We start from the raw sequence: 21,511 nt of genomic DNA on the forward strand, positions 1-21,511 counted from the left end.
AGTCTGCACCGGAAATAGATTGCCGCCATCTTTAATTTATGTTTTGGCGTCTCTTGCTCTACTCCGCATCCCGTTCCGTTGTCCGATCTCCGATCCGATCGTTCATTTTGTCGGTGATTCGGTTGTGAACAGCACGTGCAGAGTGATTGAGCAAATAGATTGATTTTCAAGATTCAGTAATACTTGTTGCGTGTTTATAAAAAATAAATCATCGAAGCCGAGCCAGGTAAGTTCAAAATAAATTATGGCGAAGCTAGAGGCGTAAGTGGTAATTCATGTTTCCGCCATTATTTTGTTGGCGTGATGCACTGAAATCAGTTAATACCGTGATTCAGCCCAAGATTTGAGCCGCTAAGCTAACAAAAGACACTTGAAATACTTTTATTGTACATTGAAAGAAGTTTTATTGAAGTAGATCTTTTTTTCAGTATTGCCAAAATGAGTTACTACAAGCCGAGGTAAGAACTGTTAAAATTGTCCGTGTTTAACAGAAAGGACCTCACGTGGTATTGTTTTCGAGAGATACAAAATTGGGAATTGTAAAGAGTTCGTAATTGAATGGCGATTTTTGTTTTCAGTTTTAGCCAAACTGCGGCGATGACACGTGGTCGAGGATACTCGCCTCGGGGTTCCTACAGGGGAGGTTCCGGTCGCGGAAGCTCTTGGGGCGGCGGTCGTGGAGGTTACACACCTCGAGGTGGTAGCAGGGGCTTTGACTCATCATTTTCCAATTCGTTCGATTCAAGATCGAAATACGGCAGCTCAAGTGATCGATACTCTGGATCAAGGGGACACGATGATTTCCGCAAATCCTACAGAATGGTATATAATATTTGTTTTTGTAAACATAGGAACACAAAGTATATGAATGATAACAAAAAATGAGTAATGCAGATAATGTGCAATTAGTATGTTCTTATCAGCATAACATGCACCTGGAGTTTTTATAACAGAGTGGCATTAATGTAGGATATATGTAATTTGAGATTAGCAATGAATAATGACTTCCACAAATCAAATAAATCTATGTAAATATTAATTAAACATGATAGCAATAACGCTCCAGCAATTTCTTTACATCAAATAAACTTTATTATTAAACCAAAACTGATGCGTTTTGACAGTAAAGCTCTCTCTGATGAATGTTGTCATAGCACGCGTCAGCTTTAGTTGCAACAATAAAATTTATTTAGTGTAAGAAAATTATAATTGAGTTATAGTTGTGAGCAAGTGGTCCATTCCAATTTCATTCATTCATGGCTGAGCTACAATAAATTGTATCTTTTTTAATCATTCTAGGGGCCGGTTGCACCAACGCCAGTTAAAGTTAACTGTAGGTTAAATGCTTCGTTGCCATGCCTAATTCTTGTATTAGTCTAATTTTTTACACTGGAAAATGACGTTTTATTTTTAAAATAATAAAAATGCTGTTTATGAAGTATGGACAAAGAGTCTTATTTGTTCATGTTTTATAATAGCGATGATAGTTGTTTCTTTAAAGTGAAAAGTAATACGTAATCGCAATATACCTTAAGGAGTGTTCTTCATTCAAGGTTATATCATTTAATTTATAATTGCTTCAATATCTTGGTGGTAATCTTTTGATTATTATCAATAGACACTTCACCATATATTGTTTTAAGAGTACTTGATACGATATTAATGTAATTTCGATAAAAATAATTATTTTTCATTTTTAAATACGTAATCGCTAAACTGAATAGAATTCAAGGCTTTTCTTAAATCCAAACTTTAGGTAGTTGTTCGTTTATCGGAAGTTTAATTTTAAGACATTTCCCTAGCCATGGTAAAAGTGGCTCATGCCATTGTTCAATAATGATAGGTGTAAATATTGTATTGATCGTTATAACGTGATGAAAATAATGAATGAATTTTTTTGATGCAGGACTCTAGCTATTCATCAGGACGCGACAGTGGTCACAGATCTCCCGACCGCAAGAGACCTAGAAACGAGGTATGAGTCATGATTTTATAGCTGATTATTTCACAGGATAATGAAAGGACAAGAATCAAATCATTTTAATAAGAGGGACTGTAAATAAAAGCAGGAGGTATACAATAATTAGAAAAAAATGATCTAGTTAATTGAGAAATCTAATGATTAGATAGTACGATCTAGTCTGATGATGTGGAGAGTTGTTAATTGCGAGATTTTCTAAAGAAAATTGATTCTTCGATCAATAGATTGATTTGAGAGAGGGTATTGATATTGATGTGTCAAATGCAGATGCACTTGTTTGAGTTTAATAATATATTTTCACACAGCCTTAAGGTTGCTTTAATATTTGAAGACCCGACGCATTTGATGTCTGGGGATTCCACGACATCAGGCGTTGTGTTACTTAATAAAGTATCTTGTACAGGCCCCTAGTTCACGTCACGATAGTTCTTATGGTGGGTATGGGTCGAGTGCAAGTCGATATGATTCAAGCTATTCAGATCGCAGAAGCTTTTCAAGTGACCGACATCCTACACCGTTTTCACGAAGAGATGAATTTCGTAGACCGTCTGGTCCTCCAAGAGGAGGATACAGAGGACGTATCAGTTCTAGAGGCTCACGGGGCCTGAAGCTTAGAGATCGTCCACCACGAAGACGTCTTATTGAAAGTTCATATGCCGTGCGTAAACGTATTATACCTTCACGCACATCAGACTACGCCAGGAGACTTAAAATTTCCAAAATGAGGAGGTAAATAACACGTTTTATACAAGAAAAAAATGGTAATTTGAATTTGTCATTCATGTGTAACACTAAAATTGTTTCTATGTAAAAAACATTTTTTTCTTCTAAGAGACCCAACTCTGTTTGATGAGGCTGATACACATGAGACAGCACTGTGTGGTAAAATAACCCGAGTCCAGAAGACCATTGTTCGTTTTATTCATTTTATTTGTGAGTTAACATTTAAACAGGAGAAACGAGGAACCGTTCTAGAAAAAAAAAAGCGCCGACGCATGGAGTAACTCACTTGTGTCGTTTATGTCACAGCGATTTTCTTTATTTATTTTATTTGAAATATTCGCTTTGTACACATCTTTAGCAAAAATATCGATTCGATTAACATCAGAAATGCAGTCTAATTAGGCATGGAGGGCGTCGTCACAACACCTAGAATCTAATAATCTGATTCCAAAACTGTTTCGTTTCCATTTAAGATCAAAAACCGATCAAACGAGAGAAGATCTTGATCAAAAGAAAAGAAACAAAATCGATGCAGTTCAAACTAAAAGACGACATACTATCATACGTGCAATATTTTGGAATACAATACACATGCAGAAGTAAATTTATTCATGCACCAGGGTTTTTAACACTGACCGTTGTATTTGGGTTAAAATCGTGTAACGCAAACTAACATAAACATACTTTAATTCCATTGTATTTTCTTTAGCGCGATTGCTGCTCGCAAGAAACGAGCCAGCGATAAGGAAGATTCTGACGAAGAGATGGAAGAAGAAGAAGAGGAGGAGAAAGATGAAGAAGAAGATAAAGACGAAGAAAAGATCGATGAAGAAATTAAGAAAGATAACACAGAAGGAGAGGATGAAGAAAACGCTCCTAAGAAAACACCAACCGAAAAAGATGACGGTTCAGATAAAGATGATAAAGGTGATAAAGAGGACGAACCGATGATGAGGAAGACGTTTATCAAATTGAATTGTCCGCATTGTGGAATTAAGGCTGTCACTTTCCGCAAGTACGACTTACATTTACAGGGTAGAACTCACATGATGGCAATGAGGAAGGTTTCAATCAAACAGAAATCTATTCTTGCCCAGATGAGGTTAGCTCAGAGAAATGCTCAAAACGAACTGGAGAAGACTAGCGACGATCTGGCACCGAGGACCAATTTCTGTCCCTTGTGCAAACTAAATTACAAACAACGTAAAGCAGTCCATCAAAATTCGGAGGCTCACAAAAACATGAAAAAGTTTTTGATGCCCTATTGTAAACTGTGCAGCATTACGTTTAAGAGCCCCATGATGTACGAAAGTCACTGTTGTTCAATCGAGCACTTGAAGGTAAGCATCAAGTGAAGCCTTGGAAAAGATTTTGACTGTGTATTTTGAAGCGGAAGCAGCGTGTCGAAAACGGAGACAATAGTGATGAATTCGACGACGAGACCAACCTCGAAAACTTTACCACAATCGACTCCGTGGGAGTTGACGGTAAGTGACTAAATAATTGAACATTGAAAGTTGAACGTCTCTGTGTTACTTGAATAACAATATCGATTTGTATTTGAGCGTCAAAAGAGACGGAAATTAACTTCTTGTCTTTCCACAAGTTAATGTGACGATCATGTTTTACTTACTATAGACAGGAAACAGTATTTTTTTCTTCTTTGGCACGAGAGAAATTTCTATTTTTAACTTATTTAGGAGATGCTTCTGAAGAAGACGATAAAAAGGACACCAATAAGGAACCCGTCAACGTGGGTATAGAGCAGATCAGGAAAATCGAGGCGTACTACTGTGATCTATGTAAAATGTATGTTGGACGTGGCAACGATGAGATGATGCCGTCCATTTTGGCACGACATTGTAAACAGAGGACTCACATGCAACGATACATTCGTTATAAGGAGGATAAAGATCTTGAAAAGCGCGCAGAAAAATTGCAAAGAAAGGAAACGGCTGAGAAGGAAGTTAAAGAGAGACAGGTCAAAGAAAACAGCGTTGATGATTCCGGTGCCAAAAAAGAACCAAATACAGAAAAAGAGGAGAAAGATGATGAAACCACGAACAAAACCTTAGACGACGAGGAAGCCAGAGACGACAAGTTATGGGCGGATGTGGATAAGGATTTGGACGATATTTTGTTGGCCAAAGAAGGAGCCAAGAGTTCAGACGAAGATGAAGACGTCAATGGTGAACGTTACGACAGGTAAAGCCGATTGCCTTTGTGATACGCGCGAACATTGATCATTTATCATATTTAGATTTAAATACAGCGAGAAGAACGGAGACGAAAAGGTCGTCAAAGAAGGTGAAGAAGAAACTGTTGCAACCGAAGCAAAGACCAGTGAGGACGCAGTAGAAAAATAACTTGCCCGTTTATTAATAGTATAGTTTTTACCAGATATAGATTTTACGTTTATGTGAAGATGATGTTGATGCTATTTGCTTTTTTCCGACAATGACACTTTTATTTTGACGACAATCTTGTATAATGAGCATGTTATAGTCCGTTTCAATGGTTTTATTTGATGTGGGTATTTGCACTATTTATTTCTTTCAGTATGTCAGAAAAACATGTATCGAAAAAAGGAAAATAATAATCACTTGAATTAAACTTTAAGTTTATTTTGTTTTTAAGCCAAAAAAAGACTGTGACGTGGTGTGTTTCTGTTAGAAAGGTGAGCAGTGATACTGTGCATGTCACATAACATTTAATAAAAACATGTAATGATGCTGGTGTATTATTTGTAATATCCACGTGGTCAAAAAAGCGGTTGAGATTTGTACGAGAAGAGGACGCTGTTAAAAAGGAATACAGTTACAGTAAAGAAAAAACGATTTCTCGCTTGTTAGTGCTTATTCACAATGGACATAAGAGATGCCTAAGAATAATTTGTAAATTTGGGCAATTGGAAAATAATTTATGTGTTCATTTAACTCGAACATGATTCTCCATGCCTTTTTGTACACAACGATAAAGTTCATTGAGGTCACTTCTCATAAGTTACGTAAAAATTAATTGTATATCCACTGCATGTATCATGAATTTCTTATGGCTTATGTCCATTGTGAACAAGCACTTACATAATAGTAATTATACACCAAGGTAGAGAAGACATTTTTTTTTAAGCCGAGGTAGTAATAAAGAAGCGAGGCTTAAAATTGTCTTCTCTACCGTCGTGTATATAGTCTGTCTACGTTAACCAATGAAATCAAAGAAAATCTTTCGTTGCTAGGTGACGGCTGTTCATTATTAACCACTGGTTAATAATGAAAAATTATTAACTAGTAGGAGAGAAATTCTACTTCTGGGTTCAGTTCGAGAGTCAATAATGACGCCTTCTAAGACTATTAGTAGTGAAAAATAGTATGTTATGAGGAGCAAAAATGGAGTTTTATGTACTGCGGCTGGTAGATTGGCTGCCGAACGCAGTGAGGCAACAAACCAGCCAAAGCACATAATAGTATATTATGTTATGAGGAGCAAACATGAAGTTTTACGTGCTGCGGCTGGTAGATAGGCTGCCAAACACAGTGAGGCAGACAAACCAGCCAAAGCACATAAAACCATTTTTACTCCGAATAACATAATATACTATTATGTGCTTTGACTGGTTTGTTGCCTCACTGCGTTCGGCAGCCAATCTACCAGCCGCAGTACATAAAACTCCATTTTTGCTCCTCATAACATACTATTTTTCACTACTAGTACTATTTTTTCTTCAAACCTTCATAAATTATTTAAAACATGTTAAGAAACTATTAGGTAGGAATTTCAAATGATTTAGCCGGTTTACTTTACAGCCGCTCATCAGCGGAGATAATAACTTCACGGACGCCCTCAGCGGAGATAACTTCACGGACGCTCCTTAGCGGAGATATAGAGCTAAAGTCAAAACGAAACATGACATCACGTGGTTTGCGCAGAAGACGAATGTAGAGCAGTTGAATCCAGCTTACGTATATGACAGTGGCGGAGTCATAAATTTTCTTTTATTTACGCTATAAGAGGGTGTTGGAGGAATGTTATGGAGATGAAGATAGTTTTTATTATTCTATTAGAGGTTTTACAGCAAAAGTAGATGACCTCGGTGTAGAATGTCTTTCATCAGGTGAAGAAAATTGAGTTTTGGTTAAGTTTTGCCCCTAAACTGACGACTGTATGATACGCCTCTTCTCAGCGAGCGCGCATCCTAAGCTCCGCCCTGTCATGTTTCGTTTTGACTTTAGCTTCTACTCAATTTCATATAAATGTGCATCTAAGCAAGCCATGAAAATCTGATTTTCTGTTGGTATTAAAGCTAAAGCTAGTGACTTTTACTTTCAAAGTTGCTTGCTCTGCGCGAACCCGATTTGACTAATTTTTCTGTTTTTGTCCATTTTAACATCGCTGATTTCAAAAGCAACGTTACGTCTTTTTACTGATTAAATTAAAGTAATTCTTATTTGTTTTTGTCTTTGTATTTTTACCAAGTAAAGATTTATTGGACATGATCTTCATAAATGTGACTTTTGTAATGTAACTAAATTAAAGGTGCTTTTACAAATGCACAGCTCACTTGATGAACATTTATATGAAATCAATTATAATAACTTCACGGACGCTGGTCAGCTCGTTAGATGCCATGACAATGAAGTGACACTTTAGCATTACCTATCACTGCAGCAGTGCAATGTCATATTTTACGGACTTTTGAAGAAAAAACTTTGAATGTTCAATATTAGAAAAAAAAAAACACTTTCATTGCAATACAAAAAAAGAAAATTCCCTAACAATAAAGTATATTGAAAATGGATGGAGTTTATAATTTGTTTCAAAAGCAAAAATCCACCACCTTCTGAAATATGTTGGTAGAAACAAAGAAATCCCTAGAATAAGTTCCATTTTTTTAGTGTTGTAAATTAACATGTTAATTATGAATGATGTTAATTAACCGGTTAATTATCTTGTTATTTAAAGTTGACTCAAGTTGCAAAAAACCACTTGTCATTTGCAACAGCATTTGTCTCATAGTTTTGAACCAAATAAAGGCACAAAGGGGCCAGAAAATCATAGTTTGGGTTGAATACTTTCCATATTAGTACAGTTTTAAAGTAATTTAAAATGACTAATGCCATAAAAACGCTGTTGCAAATGCAAAATGCTTTTTTGCAACTTGAGTCAACTTTATGGTCAAATATGATCCGATTTGACAAAACTTATAGTTGACTCAAGTTGCAAAAAACTTGTCATTTGCAACAGCATTTTTTCAATATTTTTGAACTAAATAAAGGCACAAAGGGACCAGTAATTCATAGTTTGGATTGAATATTTTCCATAAAAGTACAGTTTTAAACTAATTTCAAATTATTAATGCCATAAAAGTGCTGTTGCAAAAGCAAACAGGTTTTTTGCAACTTGAATCAACTTTACTTGCAGTACCTATCACAGACACACAGACATCACATTAACGAATTATGTTTAATTGTCTGTGGTACCTATGCAATAGAAATTTCGTTTGTGTGAATTTTATAGCGACCTTTTTTAATAACATTTTAGTATTTGAGGTTAGGTACAGTTAATTTCAAAATTATCGAGTACACCTCAAAAATCAAGAAGTCGATTTATTACAGTTTTTTCCACATGTGAAGATGCCTTTTTGAAATTTGGCCGTCATATTTTTATATAGGTTAGGTAAGTTTGACAACATAAATGTCGCTGATATTTTAGAAGACCATAATATTGTCTGTTTTATCCTCTACACGGTATTCTTCGCGATGTTATAATATTCGGCTAACCTCCGGATCGACCACCCTTCTTCTAATTTGGAAAGAATGACCACTTTCGCGTATTCGGTTAGATTAAGCACTTTGTTTGTCAAAAATGACATTTATTTTTGACAAAAAATGTAAGTGCATTTTACACTGTAGAAAATTAGGTGTACTCTATAATTTTGAAATTAACTGTAGGTACAGCATAAATAGATTTAAATTACAGCAATGCTAGCAAAATTGATTCGTCAAAGTTACTAAACACGATGACAGCTAATACCAACCTAATTTTTCATCCGTGGTTTTTTGCAACTTGAGTTTACTTTGAATGAATCAGGATAATTAACAGATATATCCATGGACAATTAACCAATTTTTGTTAATTAACATGGTTAATTAATTAACGTTACTAATTAACAACGGTCAATTATACCACTCCCAACACTACATTTTTTTTGGTTAGCCCAACGTCCCGTCAAAATTGACATCGAACTGGTGAGTTTATTTACGTAATATAAAATAATTATTATGTACAGTTGGCTTCAAAAAAAACGGGAAATGAAATTTGACCTAATGTGAACTGAAAATTTAATTTGTCAATTTATGTCTGTTTGGCAGTAGTATTTCTGACACATAAGTGCAGTTTTTTAACCTAAATTCTAAAAGGCCGTTTCAAACTATAAAAATGTAATAAAATCTGACAGAACTTTTTCTGACAGTTCCCGTTTTTTTTTGAAGCCAACCGTACTATTGCGGGCAAAAAAAGTGGGACATCAAATTTCTGTCAGTTTTGAAAAATTCGATGTAGTTCAAGCTTTATTGTCACTATTCCAGCTGACAGTTTAAAAATTTATTTTATACTCCTACACTTCTGGACAAAATTAAGGGACCATCAATAAAAATTACAATTACTTGATGAAAGTGTCATTGATCTTAATAAAATTCACACAATCATGTAATAGTGTATATTACATTATTTTTATAGCATGCCATGAAGAAATGAACAAAGGTAATGCACTTGTTTCCAAAATAACAAATGTCAACAAAAAATTGTACTTGTTAAAGATTCAATTTTGAGTTGTTTTACTGTATTAAAGCGTTGATTTTATCATTATAAAAGTACAAAATCTGTTTTCCGTCACACATTAAACCAAAAGACGGCATCTTAGAGTTGAGGCAGTGTCTCAAATCATTATTCTTCTTCGCTAAGGATATTCGCAGAGAGAAGTTGCTCAAATTTTGAATACCAACAAATTTGTGGTACAAAGAGCTGCTGCAAGACATAGAACCACTGGCAGTTTAAAAAGAAAAAGAGGACAAGGGGCCATTGAACTGCAAGCTTTAAGGAAGCGTTTTGTAACCTCTCGGGAGTTAAAAAATGACCTTCGTTTGGCTACTGGAAAAGAAATTTCAACAAAAACTGTAAGAAGAAGGCTGAAAGAAGTCAATGTGATTGCCAGAAAACCTGCAACTGGTCCAATTTTGACAGCCTTACATAAAATAAATCTTTTCTCTTTCTGTTTAAACCACCAGGAATGGAATGAAAGACAGTGGGATTCAGTTCTATTCACTGATGAGTCCCGATTTCACATTTCCAATAACCATCGTCGTGTTCTCGTTTTGCGAAGACCTGGTGAAGGGTATGCACAGTGTAACATTCGTGGAGTTGATAAATTTGGTGGAGGATCTTTGATGGTATGGGGCGGAATAAGTTTCAATGGTCGTACACAATTAGTTATAGTGCGCAATGGATCAATGACGGCAGCAAGATATAGGGACGATATTATTGTACCTCATGTACTGCCATACGCTGAAAATTTTGGTCCGAACTTTTTATTTTTATGCACGATAACGCAAGACCACACATTGCTCATACTGTAACAACTGCTTTGAGAGATGCAAATATTGACTGTCTAGAATGGCCAGCGAAAAGCCCTGATCTAAATTCTATTGAGCACCTGTGGGATCACTTAAACCGACGAATTAGAAGTGCTCATGCAACTCCAATAAATCTTGAAGAGCTGTCCAACTTGCTTATACAAGAGTGGCATCAGATACCACAACAACCTCATTAGCAGTATGCCAAGAAGGATGCAAAAGTGCATCCGCCAGAGGCGGAAACACAAGTTATTAGTTTAGGTTAATAATTTTTTTTCCACTCTACATGGTAAGTACGTTGTTATGACATTGATTTGGTGGATGTAGGTACAACTTTTTTGACCTATCGTTGGTTACTATTAACGACGGGATGTAAGTAACCACTTACCTCCCTCGGGGAAATAAGTGACAAAAATTTGTAGAGAAACGAACTTTATAGAAGAATTGGCTTTATTTCTGACAAGTCTCAAAACTATAATAGGTACACACTATCCCACCTCCACCCGGCGGCACGGCAATTTTGCCGGAGTACATACACTATTACGGATATTACTATCAAGTAATAGTGCAGTGCTTATCAACATAATTACCGGCGTCTCGCCTCCGCATTTTGACTTTGTTGTGTATTATGTTCTGTGTCAATGTTAAGGAACTTCCTCACGATGTGACATTTGTATAATAATATACCTTTTTCTCATAGCAACGGAGAGCTCTAAATATTTATTAATTTTTGTGTTATATGTCTGTGTTATATTGTGTGAATATAACTATATAGCTATATCTAAAAGATATGCTTGCTTTTGTTGTTTATTTAAAATTATAATGTCTGGTCTGTTATGCTTAATATGAATGTCAGTTAAAATTGTTCTATCAAAATATAACTTGTAACTGTCATTTTTCAAACAACTTTCTGGTGTATAACTATAATGTGGTTGTGTATTCTTTAATAAATTGAATTTAACAGCTAAATTCATGTGTATAATTTTAGCGAATATATCGTGACGTTTTTTATATTCGCTTTGAGCCAAAACGGTGCAAGAAGAAATGATGTGTTCAATTGTTTCCCCTTCAGTTCCGCAAATCCTACATTTATCAATTATCGATTGTAAACCGCATATGTGTTTTTTATAATTTCTTGTATTTATAACACGATCTTGTATTGCAAATATAAAACCCTCCGTCTCAGGGTGAATATTTGATTTCTTAAGCCATGCATGAGAGGCCTGAACATTAACTTCTGGTTGTTCCAGTTCTTTAAAGTATCTCCCATGTAGACTTCTGTTTTATATTTGCTATAGTGTTAGGTATATTTGGCTTAACAATATCTGAAATTATATTATCACTTAAATTTAAAGGTGTGTAGCCTTTATCGGCTGAAACCAAAGCATTAAAAAAGGTGTTATCACGAGCTCTATTGAGGAAATAATTTTTTAGTGAAGCAATTTATAACAATAACAATTGAATTCCCTACCAACTTCCTAACTCTAGCTTACTTGCTTCGAGGGTCACTGCACAGCTCCTCCCTGAGTGATAACGTAATCTTTTAACAAAAAAGCTGGTTTAACTCGATCAAAGGAAACAACTTTTGCACTATTTTTGATTTGGATGGTGAACGTTTTTTCATTCCTGGAGATTACTCGATAAGGTCCATCATAAGGGTGTTGTAAAGAACGCCTCACAACATCATGACGGAGAAATACGTGGGAACAGGTTGCAAGAGCTTTGTGAATAAAAACATTCGATCTGGCGTGATGAGCAGCTGCTACAGGACGGAGAAGTTGCATTTTGCTCTTCAAATTTTCTGCGAACACTGACTGACTGACCTCTGATTTCAAATCGGCCAAAAATTCTCCTGGTAACCTGAAAGTATCTCCATACACTAGTTCGCTTGTTGAAGTACCCAAATCTTCATGTAAAACTGAACGAAATCCCAGTAAGATAAGTGGCAATGTTTCTATCCACTGAGGGGTAGCATGACACGTTGTAGCAGCTTTCAAAGGTCTGTGCCAACATTCAATTGCTCCGTTTGATTGCGGGTGATAAGCTGTGGTGTGGCTTGTTTTAGTTCGAAATATTTTGGCTACCTCTTTAAAAAGTGAAGATTCGAACTGGGTTCCTTGGTCGTGTTTTATTTCAGCAGGTACTCCGAAACGCGCGATCCAGCCCGACAAAAACGCTTGCACTACTGTTTCGGCTTTGATGTCTTCCAATGGTATGGCTTCTGTCCAACGAGTAAAACGATCAATACACGTTAGGAGGTATTTGTATCCTTTTGAACAGGGAAGGGGACCTACGATGTCTATGTGCACCGTCTTGAAACGTTCGTTTGGCGTTGGAAGTGTACTCACTAGACTTCTTGTGTGTTTTCCAATTTTACTTTTCTGACATTGAATACAATTACGAGTCCACAAAACGCTATCTTTGTTAATTGAAGGCCAAATAAATTTTGTACGAAGAAGTTTCGTTGTCGCTCTGATACCGGAATGGGATAAATTATGTATACTTTCGAACACTTGGCGTCGAAATTGTGGGGGAATATAAGGTCTGATGACACCTATAGAAATGTCACAATACATTTGTTTGTTCGAGTCAGGTATCGAGATTTTCTTGAAATGTAAATTTGAATCGGTAGATGTCATCAACAACGATTTTAATTCCTCGTCGTTTTCCTGAGCTTCCGCCACTGCTTCGTAATTCACAGGTTTAGGGATAAGAACCTCTTGAATTCTGGAGAGCGTGTCTGCAACAATATTGGCCTTTCCTGAAATATGTTGAACATTGGTAGTAAATTGACCAATGTAATCGAGGTGTCGTAACTGACGAGGACTTGCTTTTTCTGATTTTTGCTTAAAAGCGAGAGTAAGTGGCTTGTGATCCGTGAAAAGAACAAATTCACGTCCTTCTAGCATGTGACGAAAGTACCTGATGCTCAGATATGCTGCCAGCAGTTCACGATCATAAGTGCTGTAACGCTGTTGAGTAGCATCCAATTTAGTAGAAAAAAATGCGAGCGGTTGCCATTTTCCTTTAACGAGCTGTTCTAGAACTCCGCCAACTGAAAAGTCTGATGAATCTACATAAAGTGCCAACGGTGCTCCTGATGTTGGATGAACTAAAAGGGTTGCATCTGCTAGAGTTTGTTTACAGGTGTCGAATGCTCGTTTTAACTCTTCTGTCCATAATATTTTGGCTCCAGTTTTATTGTTTTTACCTGACAATATGTTTTGTAATTTGAGTTGTGCTTCTGCTGCGTCAGGGATAAATCTCCGGTAATAATTTACCATTCCTAAAAAACGTTGTAAGTCTTTAATCGTCCCAGGCAACTTAAAATTTGTAATGACTGCCACTTTCTCGGGCAATGGTTGAATACCATTACTATCGATGAGATATCCCAAGAATTTGACGTTGCTTTTACTAAAAACACATTTAGCCTTATTGATAATAATGCCATATTGACGTAAACGTTCAAAAAGAAGTCGGAGATGTTGTTTATGTTGTTCCTGGTTATTAGATGCTACCAAAATGTCGTCAATATAGGGAAAACAAAAATCAAGATTTCTTGTGACTTCGTGGATAAATCTTTGAAAAGTCTGAGCGGCGTTGCAGAGCCCGAAAGACATAAAGGGAAATTCAAAAAGACCAAACGGAGTGATAATAGCTGTTTTCAGGATATCTTTGTCTTCGACTGGAATTTGGTGATACGCTTTGACTAAATCAATTGTGCTGAAGATTGAGTTCCCTGCGAGCGTTTGAGCAAAATCATGAATGTGTGGAATTGGATAGCGATCTGATATTGTCACATTGTTCAACCTGCGATAGTCTCCGTATGGACGCCATTCTCCGTTCTTTTTTGGAACTATATGTAGTGGGCTTGCCCACTCGTTGTTTGAAGGACGACATATTCCCTTTTCTATCATTACTCTAAATTCTTCTTTTGCAATTTTCAACTTCTCGGGTGAAAGTCTACGGGCTTTAGAAAAAATTGGCGGTCCAACAGTTTCTATGCGATGTCTAACATTATGTTTAACTGTAATGTTGCCGTTACCGGGCGAACTTGAAATATCTGTGAACTCCTTTAACAGGAACTGAGAAGCAAAATCCATATAGGCGTCTGTAAATCCAACCATAGTTGTTTCCTTATTTGTATTGCCGACATAAGGCGTAATTTCGGATCTAGCGAAGATTCTTTGCTTTTTAATGTCCACCAAAAGGTCGAAATGGTTTAAGAAATCAGAGCCAATGATCGGTTTTGACACGTCCGCAATAAGAAATTTCCATGTGAGCTTTTTGAAATTGAAGTCTAAAGTTAATGTTCTGTCACCATATGTGCCAATTTTCGTTCCATTTACTGCTGACAAAAATAAGTTAGTATGTCCTTTGCTTCTATCGCTATAACGTGGTGGAAGAACTGATACATCTGCACCTGTATCAATCAAAAACTGTGTTTTAGTTGTGACATCTGTCATAAAAAGGCGACTGATTTCAGAGCCATTCTCGCCGGTCGCCGCGTACGAGTGGCTTACTACAAGTTTTCCGCTTGAAAAGAACAGGGGGGCTGGCAACGATGAGCTCTAGAACCAAACTTCATATGGTACCAACATGGTCGAACATCAGGGGTTGAATCTTGCCTTCTCATTTGTGTAGGTTTATTGTACCAGTTTTTGGCTGGTCGGTTATTCAGAGCTTCAACCTTTTGAATTAATTCTTCTACTTGATTTTGAAGATTTTGGAAAATTTCAGGCGGATCCGCAGTTGCTTCATTAATGACTGTGTTAGTAGTAGCCTGCATGATTTTATCTGCTTTTGATGCTAATTCCTCTAACTCAGAATCAAAACACGAAAGTACTGTTTGACATTGTGCCGGCAATCTTTGAATCCACAAAATTTTTAATACGTCATCAGAGAATTTGTTATCTGAGAGTTCCTGCATTTCGCGCAATAGTTGACTAGAACGTTTGTCGCCCAGTTCGAAAGTATGTAATAATTTTTTTAATTTGGTCGTCTCTGGTTCCGAAAATCTATTTATCATTGTTGTTTTCAATTTTCCGTACATGTTATTCTCGGGAGTTTTCATTATAATATCACTCACTTCGCTTAAAATATTGCTCTCAATTGCTGCGACTACGGCATGGTATTTTGTGCTATCTTGTACAATACCACAGTTGATAAATTGAGATTCCAATTGCTTGAACCATAAAGCAGGGTTGGACTTCCAGAATGGAGGAATCTTGAGTGAAACCCTTGATACTTGTGATGTAGTTTCTTGGTTATTCTCTTGTTTAGACATTCTGTTCGACGTCGGGGTCACCAATGTAGAGAAACGAACTTTATAGAAGAATTGGCTTTATTTCTGACAAGTCTCAAAACTATAATATAACAATAACAATTGAATTCCCTACCAACTTCCTAACTCTAGCCTACTTGCTTCGAGGGTCACTGCAAATTAAACCAAACAAAACACTAATATGCTTTAAAGTTACACTTCTTAATTAATTGTTTTTCGAATTTTTGTCTATTTTTAGTTTTTTAGCTAAATTAAGTTGAATTTGTATATTTTTTTGACATTCATACCAATTAAATAACGTAAAGTACACTTAACTATTACATGTGTGAATTTTATTAAGATCAATGAGACTTTCAGCAAGTAATTTTAATTTTTATTGGTGGTCCCTTAATTTTGTCCAGAAGTGTATTTTCCTTTTCCAAATGCCCTCTTCTTTTGATAAAGGTACACTCACCGGCAGAAAAACCGGAACACCATTATTATTTAAAAATCTATTGTCCCGATGCCTGGTTGCTCTTTTTCGACCAGATCTAGGTCTTCTTGTGTACTGACCAGTCACTTGAAAAGTTGAAACCTTTTAACAGCTCTGTGACCACTAGCAAGAGGAGCCTCAATAGCATTAGCTGCATAACGGAAACAACAACAGTCTTCAACCAAAGCTACTGCTCTGGCAATATTTACACCAGCTAGAGGCATTTTTTTACGTTCTGCACTTAAATTCGAAGTTAACAACAATAAAAAATTACAAAAGTTATAAAAATCTAACCAGGTTGCTTGATTATTATAAAATTGGTAAATTTAAGAAAAGAAGATTTTTAAGCAAAAAATTTGTTTTTATGCGAAATTGCTAATAAAATAGCCTATGCTAATGCTCAAGGTTATGTTTGCTATCATCGCCTCCTGGTCAAAATACATCAAAATAGGTATAATGGGAATAAATTTGTTGTTGACTAATTAGTGTTCCGTTTTTTTTTGCCGGTGAGTGTAGATTTTGATTGGAACTTTGCATTAAATAAATATTCACTACGTGCTTAGACTTAGACTTACAATCATTCCCTACAACCTACAATAGTTAATGACAACGTCAATCATCATTTCATTCTTAGATCGGATCTGTCTCGTTTAAAATGTGTGTAGCACTTCAACACAACTTTTGGCATTATGCACTTGTAGTAAATTATTACTTTGTGTTGTCTAATTTAAAATAAATTAGAAAAACGTCAAAATGACATTTATTAATAACCTTATTTACTTTTTGTTTTAGAATCATCTTGCAACACAGCATTTCAAATTTAGTTAAAAAGGGTTTACAACCAAAATGAAATGAAATACATACTACTTTCCTCGGTACTGCCAATTTAACAAAATTAAAGCATGGCAACCTATTGTTTTTTTAAAGATGGAATAGATTATATGTTTATACATGTAAAATTTGAACTTTAACTTAAGTTTCTTTCTGTGTTATCCTTCCGAGAATGGAATTGTATAAAATCCATATTGCACGTATCGACATAAGGAGTTACAGTCATTGATTAATTCGCTCTAAAGTTGTAACGAAGTTACTGAGAAACCGCTCCCGGTATCGGAAAAATTCCGTTTTTTCTTCATACCGGAGTAGAAAATTAGCGCGAACCCGACTGCGCCAACTACGTTCCCCGAATCCGTTCCGGAACCCTTGTCTCCTCCGGATGCCAGTACTCGGACTCCGCGCTAAACCGAACCATCCCACCATTGCTAGTCCAAGAGTCGATGGTGACGCGCAACCCCACCACGCGCGACCGAGTTAACAAAAGCAACGTGCAGAGCCAGCGGAGCACCATTCCCATACCGATCCTGCTTACAGCACTAGTTCCGATCCTGCTTCCGAACCCGCTTCCGCGTTTGATTCCAACCCCGACTTCCGGCCTGTTCATTCCCCTTGTGAGTGAACCAGGCCTTCCCGCTTCCCCTCCTCCCCAGGGCCCTACCCTTCTGCTTGCGGCCAGCCCCGCAACCCCGTTACGACCACCGATCCGACCCCCCCCCCCCCCTCCCTTCAAGGTAAAGTGGTGTTCCAGGTCCGGCAGGAACAAACGTAAGTACGAGCGCGCGCGCCCCACCCCTTCAGTATTGTTAATAAATAATAAAGGTTTTTGTGGTAATTATTGTTTTGCTTCCCCTTCCCCGCACCCTGACGGCCGACCCCTAGACACCGTAGCTCCGCAAAGCTACCCCGCAAGTGTGGCGTCCCACCACAGCCGAAAAAAGGGACTGGCGCTGGGAACGCTGTCAGGAACCGAGTAAGAGGAAAAGCGCCGACCGAGACCGACGATCCGGGTTTCCGGAGTGGAGTGATCGCCGCCGGTCACCCCGGAACCGATCGGCTTGCTTAGCGCCGCCCGTACGGACACTCCGGTGAGATTATCGCCGCCGGTAATCTCCGGAGTCTGTTCGCCGACCGACGATCCGGTTTTCCGGAATGGAGTGATCGCCGCCGGTCACCCCGGACCCGATCAGCTTGCTTAGCGCCGCTCGTACGGACACTCCGGCGAAATTATCGCTGCCGGTAATCTCCGGAGTCTGTCCGCCGACCGACGATCCGGTTTTCCGGAATGGAGTGATCGCCGCCGGTCACCCCGGACCTGATCAGCTTGCTTAGCGCCGCCCGTACGGACACTCCGGTGAGATTATCGCCGCCGGTAATCTCCGGAGTCTGTTCGCCGACCGACGATCCGGTTTTCCGGAGTGGAGTGATCGCCGCCGGTCACCCCGGACTCGATCAGCTTGCTTAGCGCCGCCCGTACGGAACTCCGGGCGAGATTATCGCCGCCGGTAATCTCCGGAGTCTGTCCGCCGACCGACGATCTGGTTTTCCGGAGTGGAGTGATCGCCGCCGGTCACCCCGGACCCGATCAGCCTGCTTAGCGCCGGTACGGATTTTTCCGGATCACCCCGGAAGAAACCGAGCGTCATTCAACTAACGCCTAGCGCCTACTCAAGAAGCTCCGGTGCGGCTACCGCCAGCGGTAACCCCAGAGCCGATTGACCACCCATTAACAACCGGAACGGATTCTTCTCCGGTGGGGTGATGCCGTCAGTCATCCCGGAGTTGGTCGTACGCCGCGAAACCAGAAAGCGCCTTTCTAGGCAGGAAATGATGGCAGCGGAGTCGCTGGCCCTGGAGCGAGACTAGCCTGTTTCTTGGGTGTACAGGCTGAACAAGGAGGCCCTCACCGCTACGCTTTCCGGACTCGGCCTGGATTCCACCGGAACAATCGAAGGGTGAGACGAGCACCCACGGGGGAACGCGTACGCTGGTATGTCCGACCCGATTGGATACCACTGGCAGATGAGAACGCAACCGCGGACACAGGACCGACCCCCTCCCCGAACCCGCGGACCCGACGCGAATAAGTCCCAAATGGGGTGACGGAATGTGCAGTGCGCCGACCCGGGAAGTTTGTCCAAGAGCGACGGAGGGTGTTTTTTTTAGTTATCGGGCCGCGAACCGCCCTCACCCCGACCACCGAACTCCCGTCTCAAGGTGCCGTGACCAACCCGCCCCCCCTCCACCTTACTAGGTGTGTACGCCGACTCCGAACCAGCCCCGCCGGCCCGCTCCCCCGATTGAAACCACAAATCAACAACGCGACTACACTCGTTTATCCCTAGGTACCCCCGACGTTCAACGAGGCCAGCACCACCAGCACCATGGATCACCCCCTTGACCTCAAGTGTTCGGCGATAGACGAGGTGGACGCAGCCCTCGCCGGAATGGATAGCCCGGACCCCAGTCCGGTAGCACGGCCACCCACCCCCCAGCCCGCCGCGCCGGTGCCACCCCCCGCGCTGGAGTCACTTCAGCCCGAAGGCCCCCGCGAGGAAGCCTGGGAATCCAACACCAGGAGCCGCGACCCGGCCGGCAACACCGCCCCGGCCCGAGTCCCAGCCCCCGACAAGGCCGACGTCGAGGCAGCTCCCGAAGATGTCTACGACGGGACGGAGCGAGATGGATGCACGGAAAATAATCCTTACGGGCGCGGCCCACAGGCACCGCGGCTTCCTCGCCCAGAGTCCTTGTGCTGGAGGTGCGGCGTCCCCGGGCACTCTCGCGGCAACTGCAGAGCCCCCGCAGTCCTCTTTTGCTCCCGCTGCGGGACAATTGGGCTGCTGTCCAGAGAGTGCCCCTGCCCTCGACCCCCGACCGCCCCCCTCCCGCAACTCCCGACAACCCCGGAACGAGCACCGTGTCGATTGTGCGGCCGCCGCCGCCGCCGGCGCCAACGTCGCCACCACCGCCGTTAAGCCCGGAACCCGCCGCCACCCCAGGAGACCGGCTGGACGGCCAGGCGGCGACAACCAGAGACCGCTTTTAGTTTTCTTTTAGCTCGAAGACGTGTTTAATTTAAATTTAAATTATTCAGCATTGTGCCGAAACCGATAAGACTGTTCCTTGTTTTTACATTTTATACCAGAAGAATACATGTATATTTTCGTTGAGACCGCCGTTTTAATAACCTTCCCCCCCCCCCCCCCCCCACACGAATCCGGAAATCTCCGGCCCGTTCATTCCTTAGTGAGTGAAACAGTCCTTCCCGTTCATCCCCTGTCTCCGGCCCGTTCATTCCCCTAGTAAGTGAACCAGGCCTTCCTGCTTCCCCCCCGGGCCCTACCCTTTCGGTAGCGACCAGCCCCACAACCACATTACGTTTTTTTAAAATCTCACCTCACAGTAGGCGTTGAAGAGTCGATTGTGGACGCGCCACTCGTGTAAAACGTAAACTTTAAACAACTACTCCGTGATCCGTAACCTGTAGAGTGCCTTCACAATCGACTCTTCTACGAGGTGAAAAAAAAAACGATATTAGTTAACCACACAAGTGGAGAAGTAAAGATGGAAGTGATATTTAGTAAACGTGGTGAATAGTTCATTCTTTTAAATACATACTCTGAAAAAAGTACTACCAAACAAGGTACTGGTGTAGCCAAGGAGGTTAAAGTAAGAGGAGGGAAAGCCAGTTTGAAAAAGTGATGCCACCCGCCAAATCGTGCAGAGCCATAAAAGGTTGCTAAACAAGGGTGGTTGGTGGGGCTGGCACAGATGCATTTATTGTAATTTGTAACATAAAGTACATGAAAAAAATTAACAAAAATAAAAGAAGTAAATTTATAATTCAGAAAAAACTATAAGTACATGACGGCGCGCACTGGAGCATTTGTTGTAACATAAAAACGCTTAACACCTTGTTGCGGGGGTTAAAGGAACGCCACTGGCCGTTCAAGGACGTTCGCGGTCATAAAAAGTTGCTGCAGAAGGAACGATTGGCATCACTTTCAATGCATTACCAACATACGGCGCTTTCCCTCCTCTTACTTTAACCTCCTTGGGTGTAGCACATTGAAGAGCTGCAATGTCAAAATCTATGTTTAAACGCAAGTAGAAAAGTTTTATCACTTTTTCAGGTGCATTTTAAACGGAAGATTTATAAATCCATCGCCGCAATCCGGCCCTGCCCAAAAAAAGTGCCGTAGCGTGTCATTTTTTAACACAATTATAAAATTTTTCATTTATAATTAGTAGTTTTTTTAACGAGTTCGTATGGAAATTGGGATTTTTTGGCATGATTGGGCCAATTCAAAACGCGAGTAAAACGGTCTAGGATTCCAGCTTTCTTTAACTTGATATTTGATGGCAATTTTCACTATTACCTAATTATAATTCAAAGTCGGAAGTGGATCAATCAAAAAGGTGAGGAGATCTGTAACTAGTAGAGAAAAAAAAACTTTCAATATTTGGACCAATTTGATATTAAATCGCTATAAAGTTATCGTTGTCCCAGAGCTGCAGCGATTTTATGGCAGGGTACCATCATTGTTTAAACGTTAAAGACAACGACAATAAGTTTAAACCACAGC

The 21,511-nt window shown here is 39.7% G+C and overlaps 2 protein-coding genes across 3 annotated transcripts; both read left to right on the forward strand.

Moving 5' to 3' along the window:
- Window positions 1–40: 40 nt before the first annotated feature.
- On the forward strand, window positions 41–5,435 carry LOC138126836 (zinc finger protein on ecdysone puffs-like). Of its 2 annotated transcripts, XM_069042638.1 has the most exons (9): window positions 41–226; window positions 429–458; window positions 579–822; window positions 1,907–1,975; window positions 2,385–2,710; window positions 3,414–4,044; window positions 4,095–4,191; window positions 4,405–4,909; window positions 4,965–5,435. In XM_069042638.1, the coding sequence occupies exons 2-9, from the start codon at window positions 439–441 to the stop codon at window positions 5,068–5,070; spliced, it is 1,998 nt and encodes a 665-aa protein (XP_068898739.1). In that variant the 5' UTR covers window positions 41–226; window positions 429–438; the 3' UTR covers window positions 5,071–5,435. The 2 variants fall into 2 exon arrangements, with proteins under 2 accessions (XP_068898739.1, XP_068898743.1); XM_069042642.1 differs by lacking the exons at window positions 41–226; window positions 429–458; window positions 2,385–2,710 and having other exon boundaries at window positions 652–822.
- Window positions 5,436–17,365: 11,930 nt separating this feature from the next.
- On the forward strand, window positions 17,366–19,971 carry LOC138141381 (protein enabled homolog). The gene is made up of 3 exons (XM_069062103.1): window positions 17,366–17,536; window positions 19,268–19,645; window positions 19,720–19,971. Exons 1-3 carry the CDS (start codon window positions 17,366–17,368, stop codon window positions 19,969–19,971), a joined length of 801 nt encoding a protein of 266 aa, XP_068918204.1.
- The last annotated feature ends 1,540 nt before the right edge of the window (window positions 19,972–21,511 follow it).

Source organism: Tenebrio molitor, chromosome 1 (assembly GCF_963966145.1).
Source record: "Tenebrio molitor chromosome 1, icTenMoli1.1, whole genome shotgun sequence".
In the NCBI taxonomy this organism is placed as follows: Eukaryota; Metazoa; Arthropoda; class Insecta; order Coleoptera; family Tenebrionidae; genus Tenebrio; species Tenebrio molitor.

Bases quoted from the DNA above. Each gene is read 5' to 3' on its own strand.
- LOC138126836 (XM_069042638.1), top strand. From the start codon at position 439: ATGAGTTACTACAAGCCGAG. The intron at 2,711-3,413 runs GTAAATAACACG...TATTTTCTTTAG, and splicing joins AAAATTTCCAAAATGAGGAG to CGCGATTGCTGCTCGCAAGA. The intron at 4,910-4,964 runs GTAAAGCCGATT...TATCATATTTAG, and splicing joins AATGGTGAACGTTACGACAG to ATTTAAATACAGCGAGAAGA.
- LOC138141381 (XM_069062103.1), top strand. From the start codon at position 17,366: ATGGTGACGCGCAACCCCACCACGCGCGACCGAGTTAACAAAAGCAAC. The intron at 17,537-19,267 runs GTGAGTGAACCA...GTTTATCCCTAG, and splicing joins CCGGCCTGTTCATTCCCCTT to GTACCCCCGACGTTCAACGA. The intron at 19,646-19,719 runs GCACCGCGGCTT...CGGCAACTGCAG, and splicing joins CTTACGGGCGCGGCCCACAG to AGCCCCCGCAGTCCTCTTTT.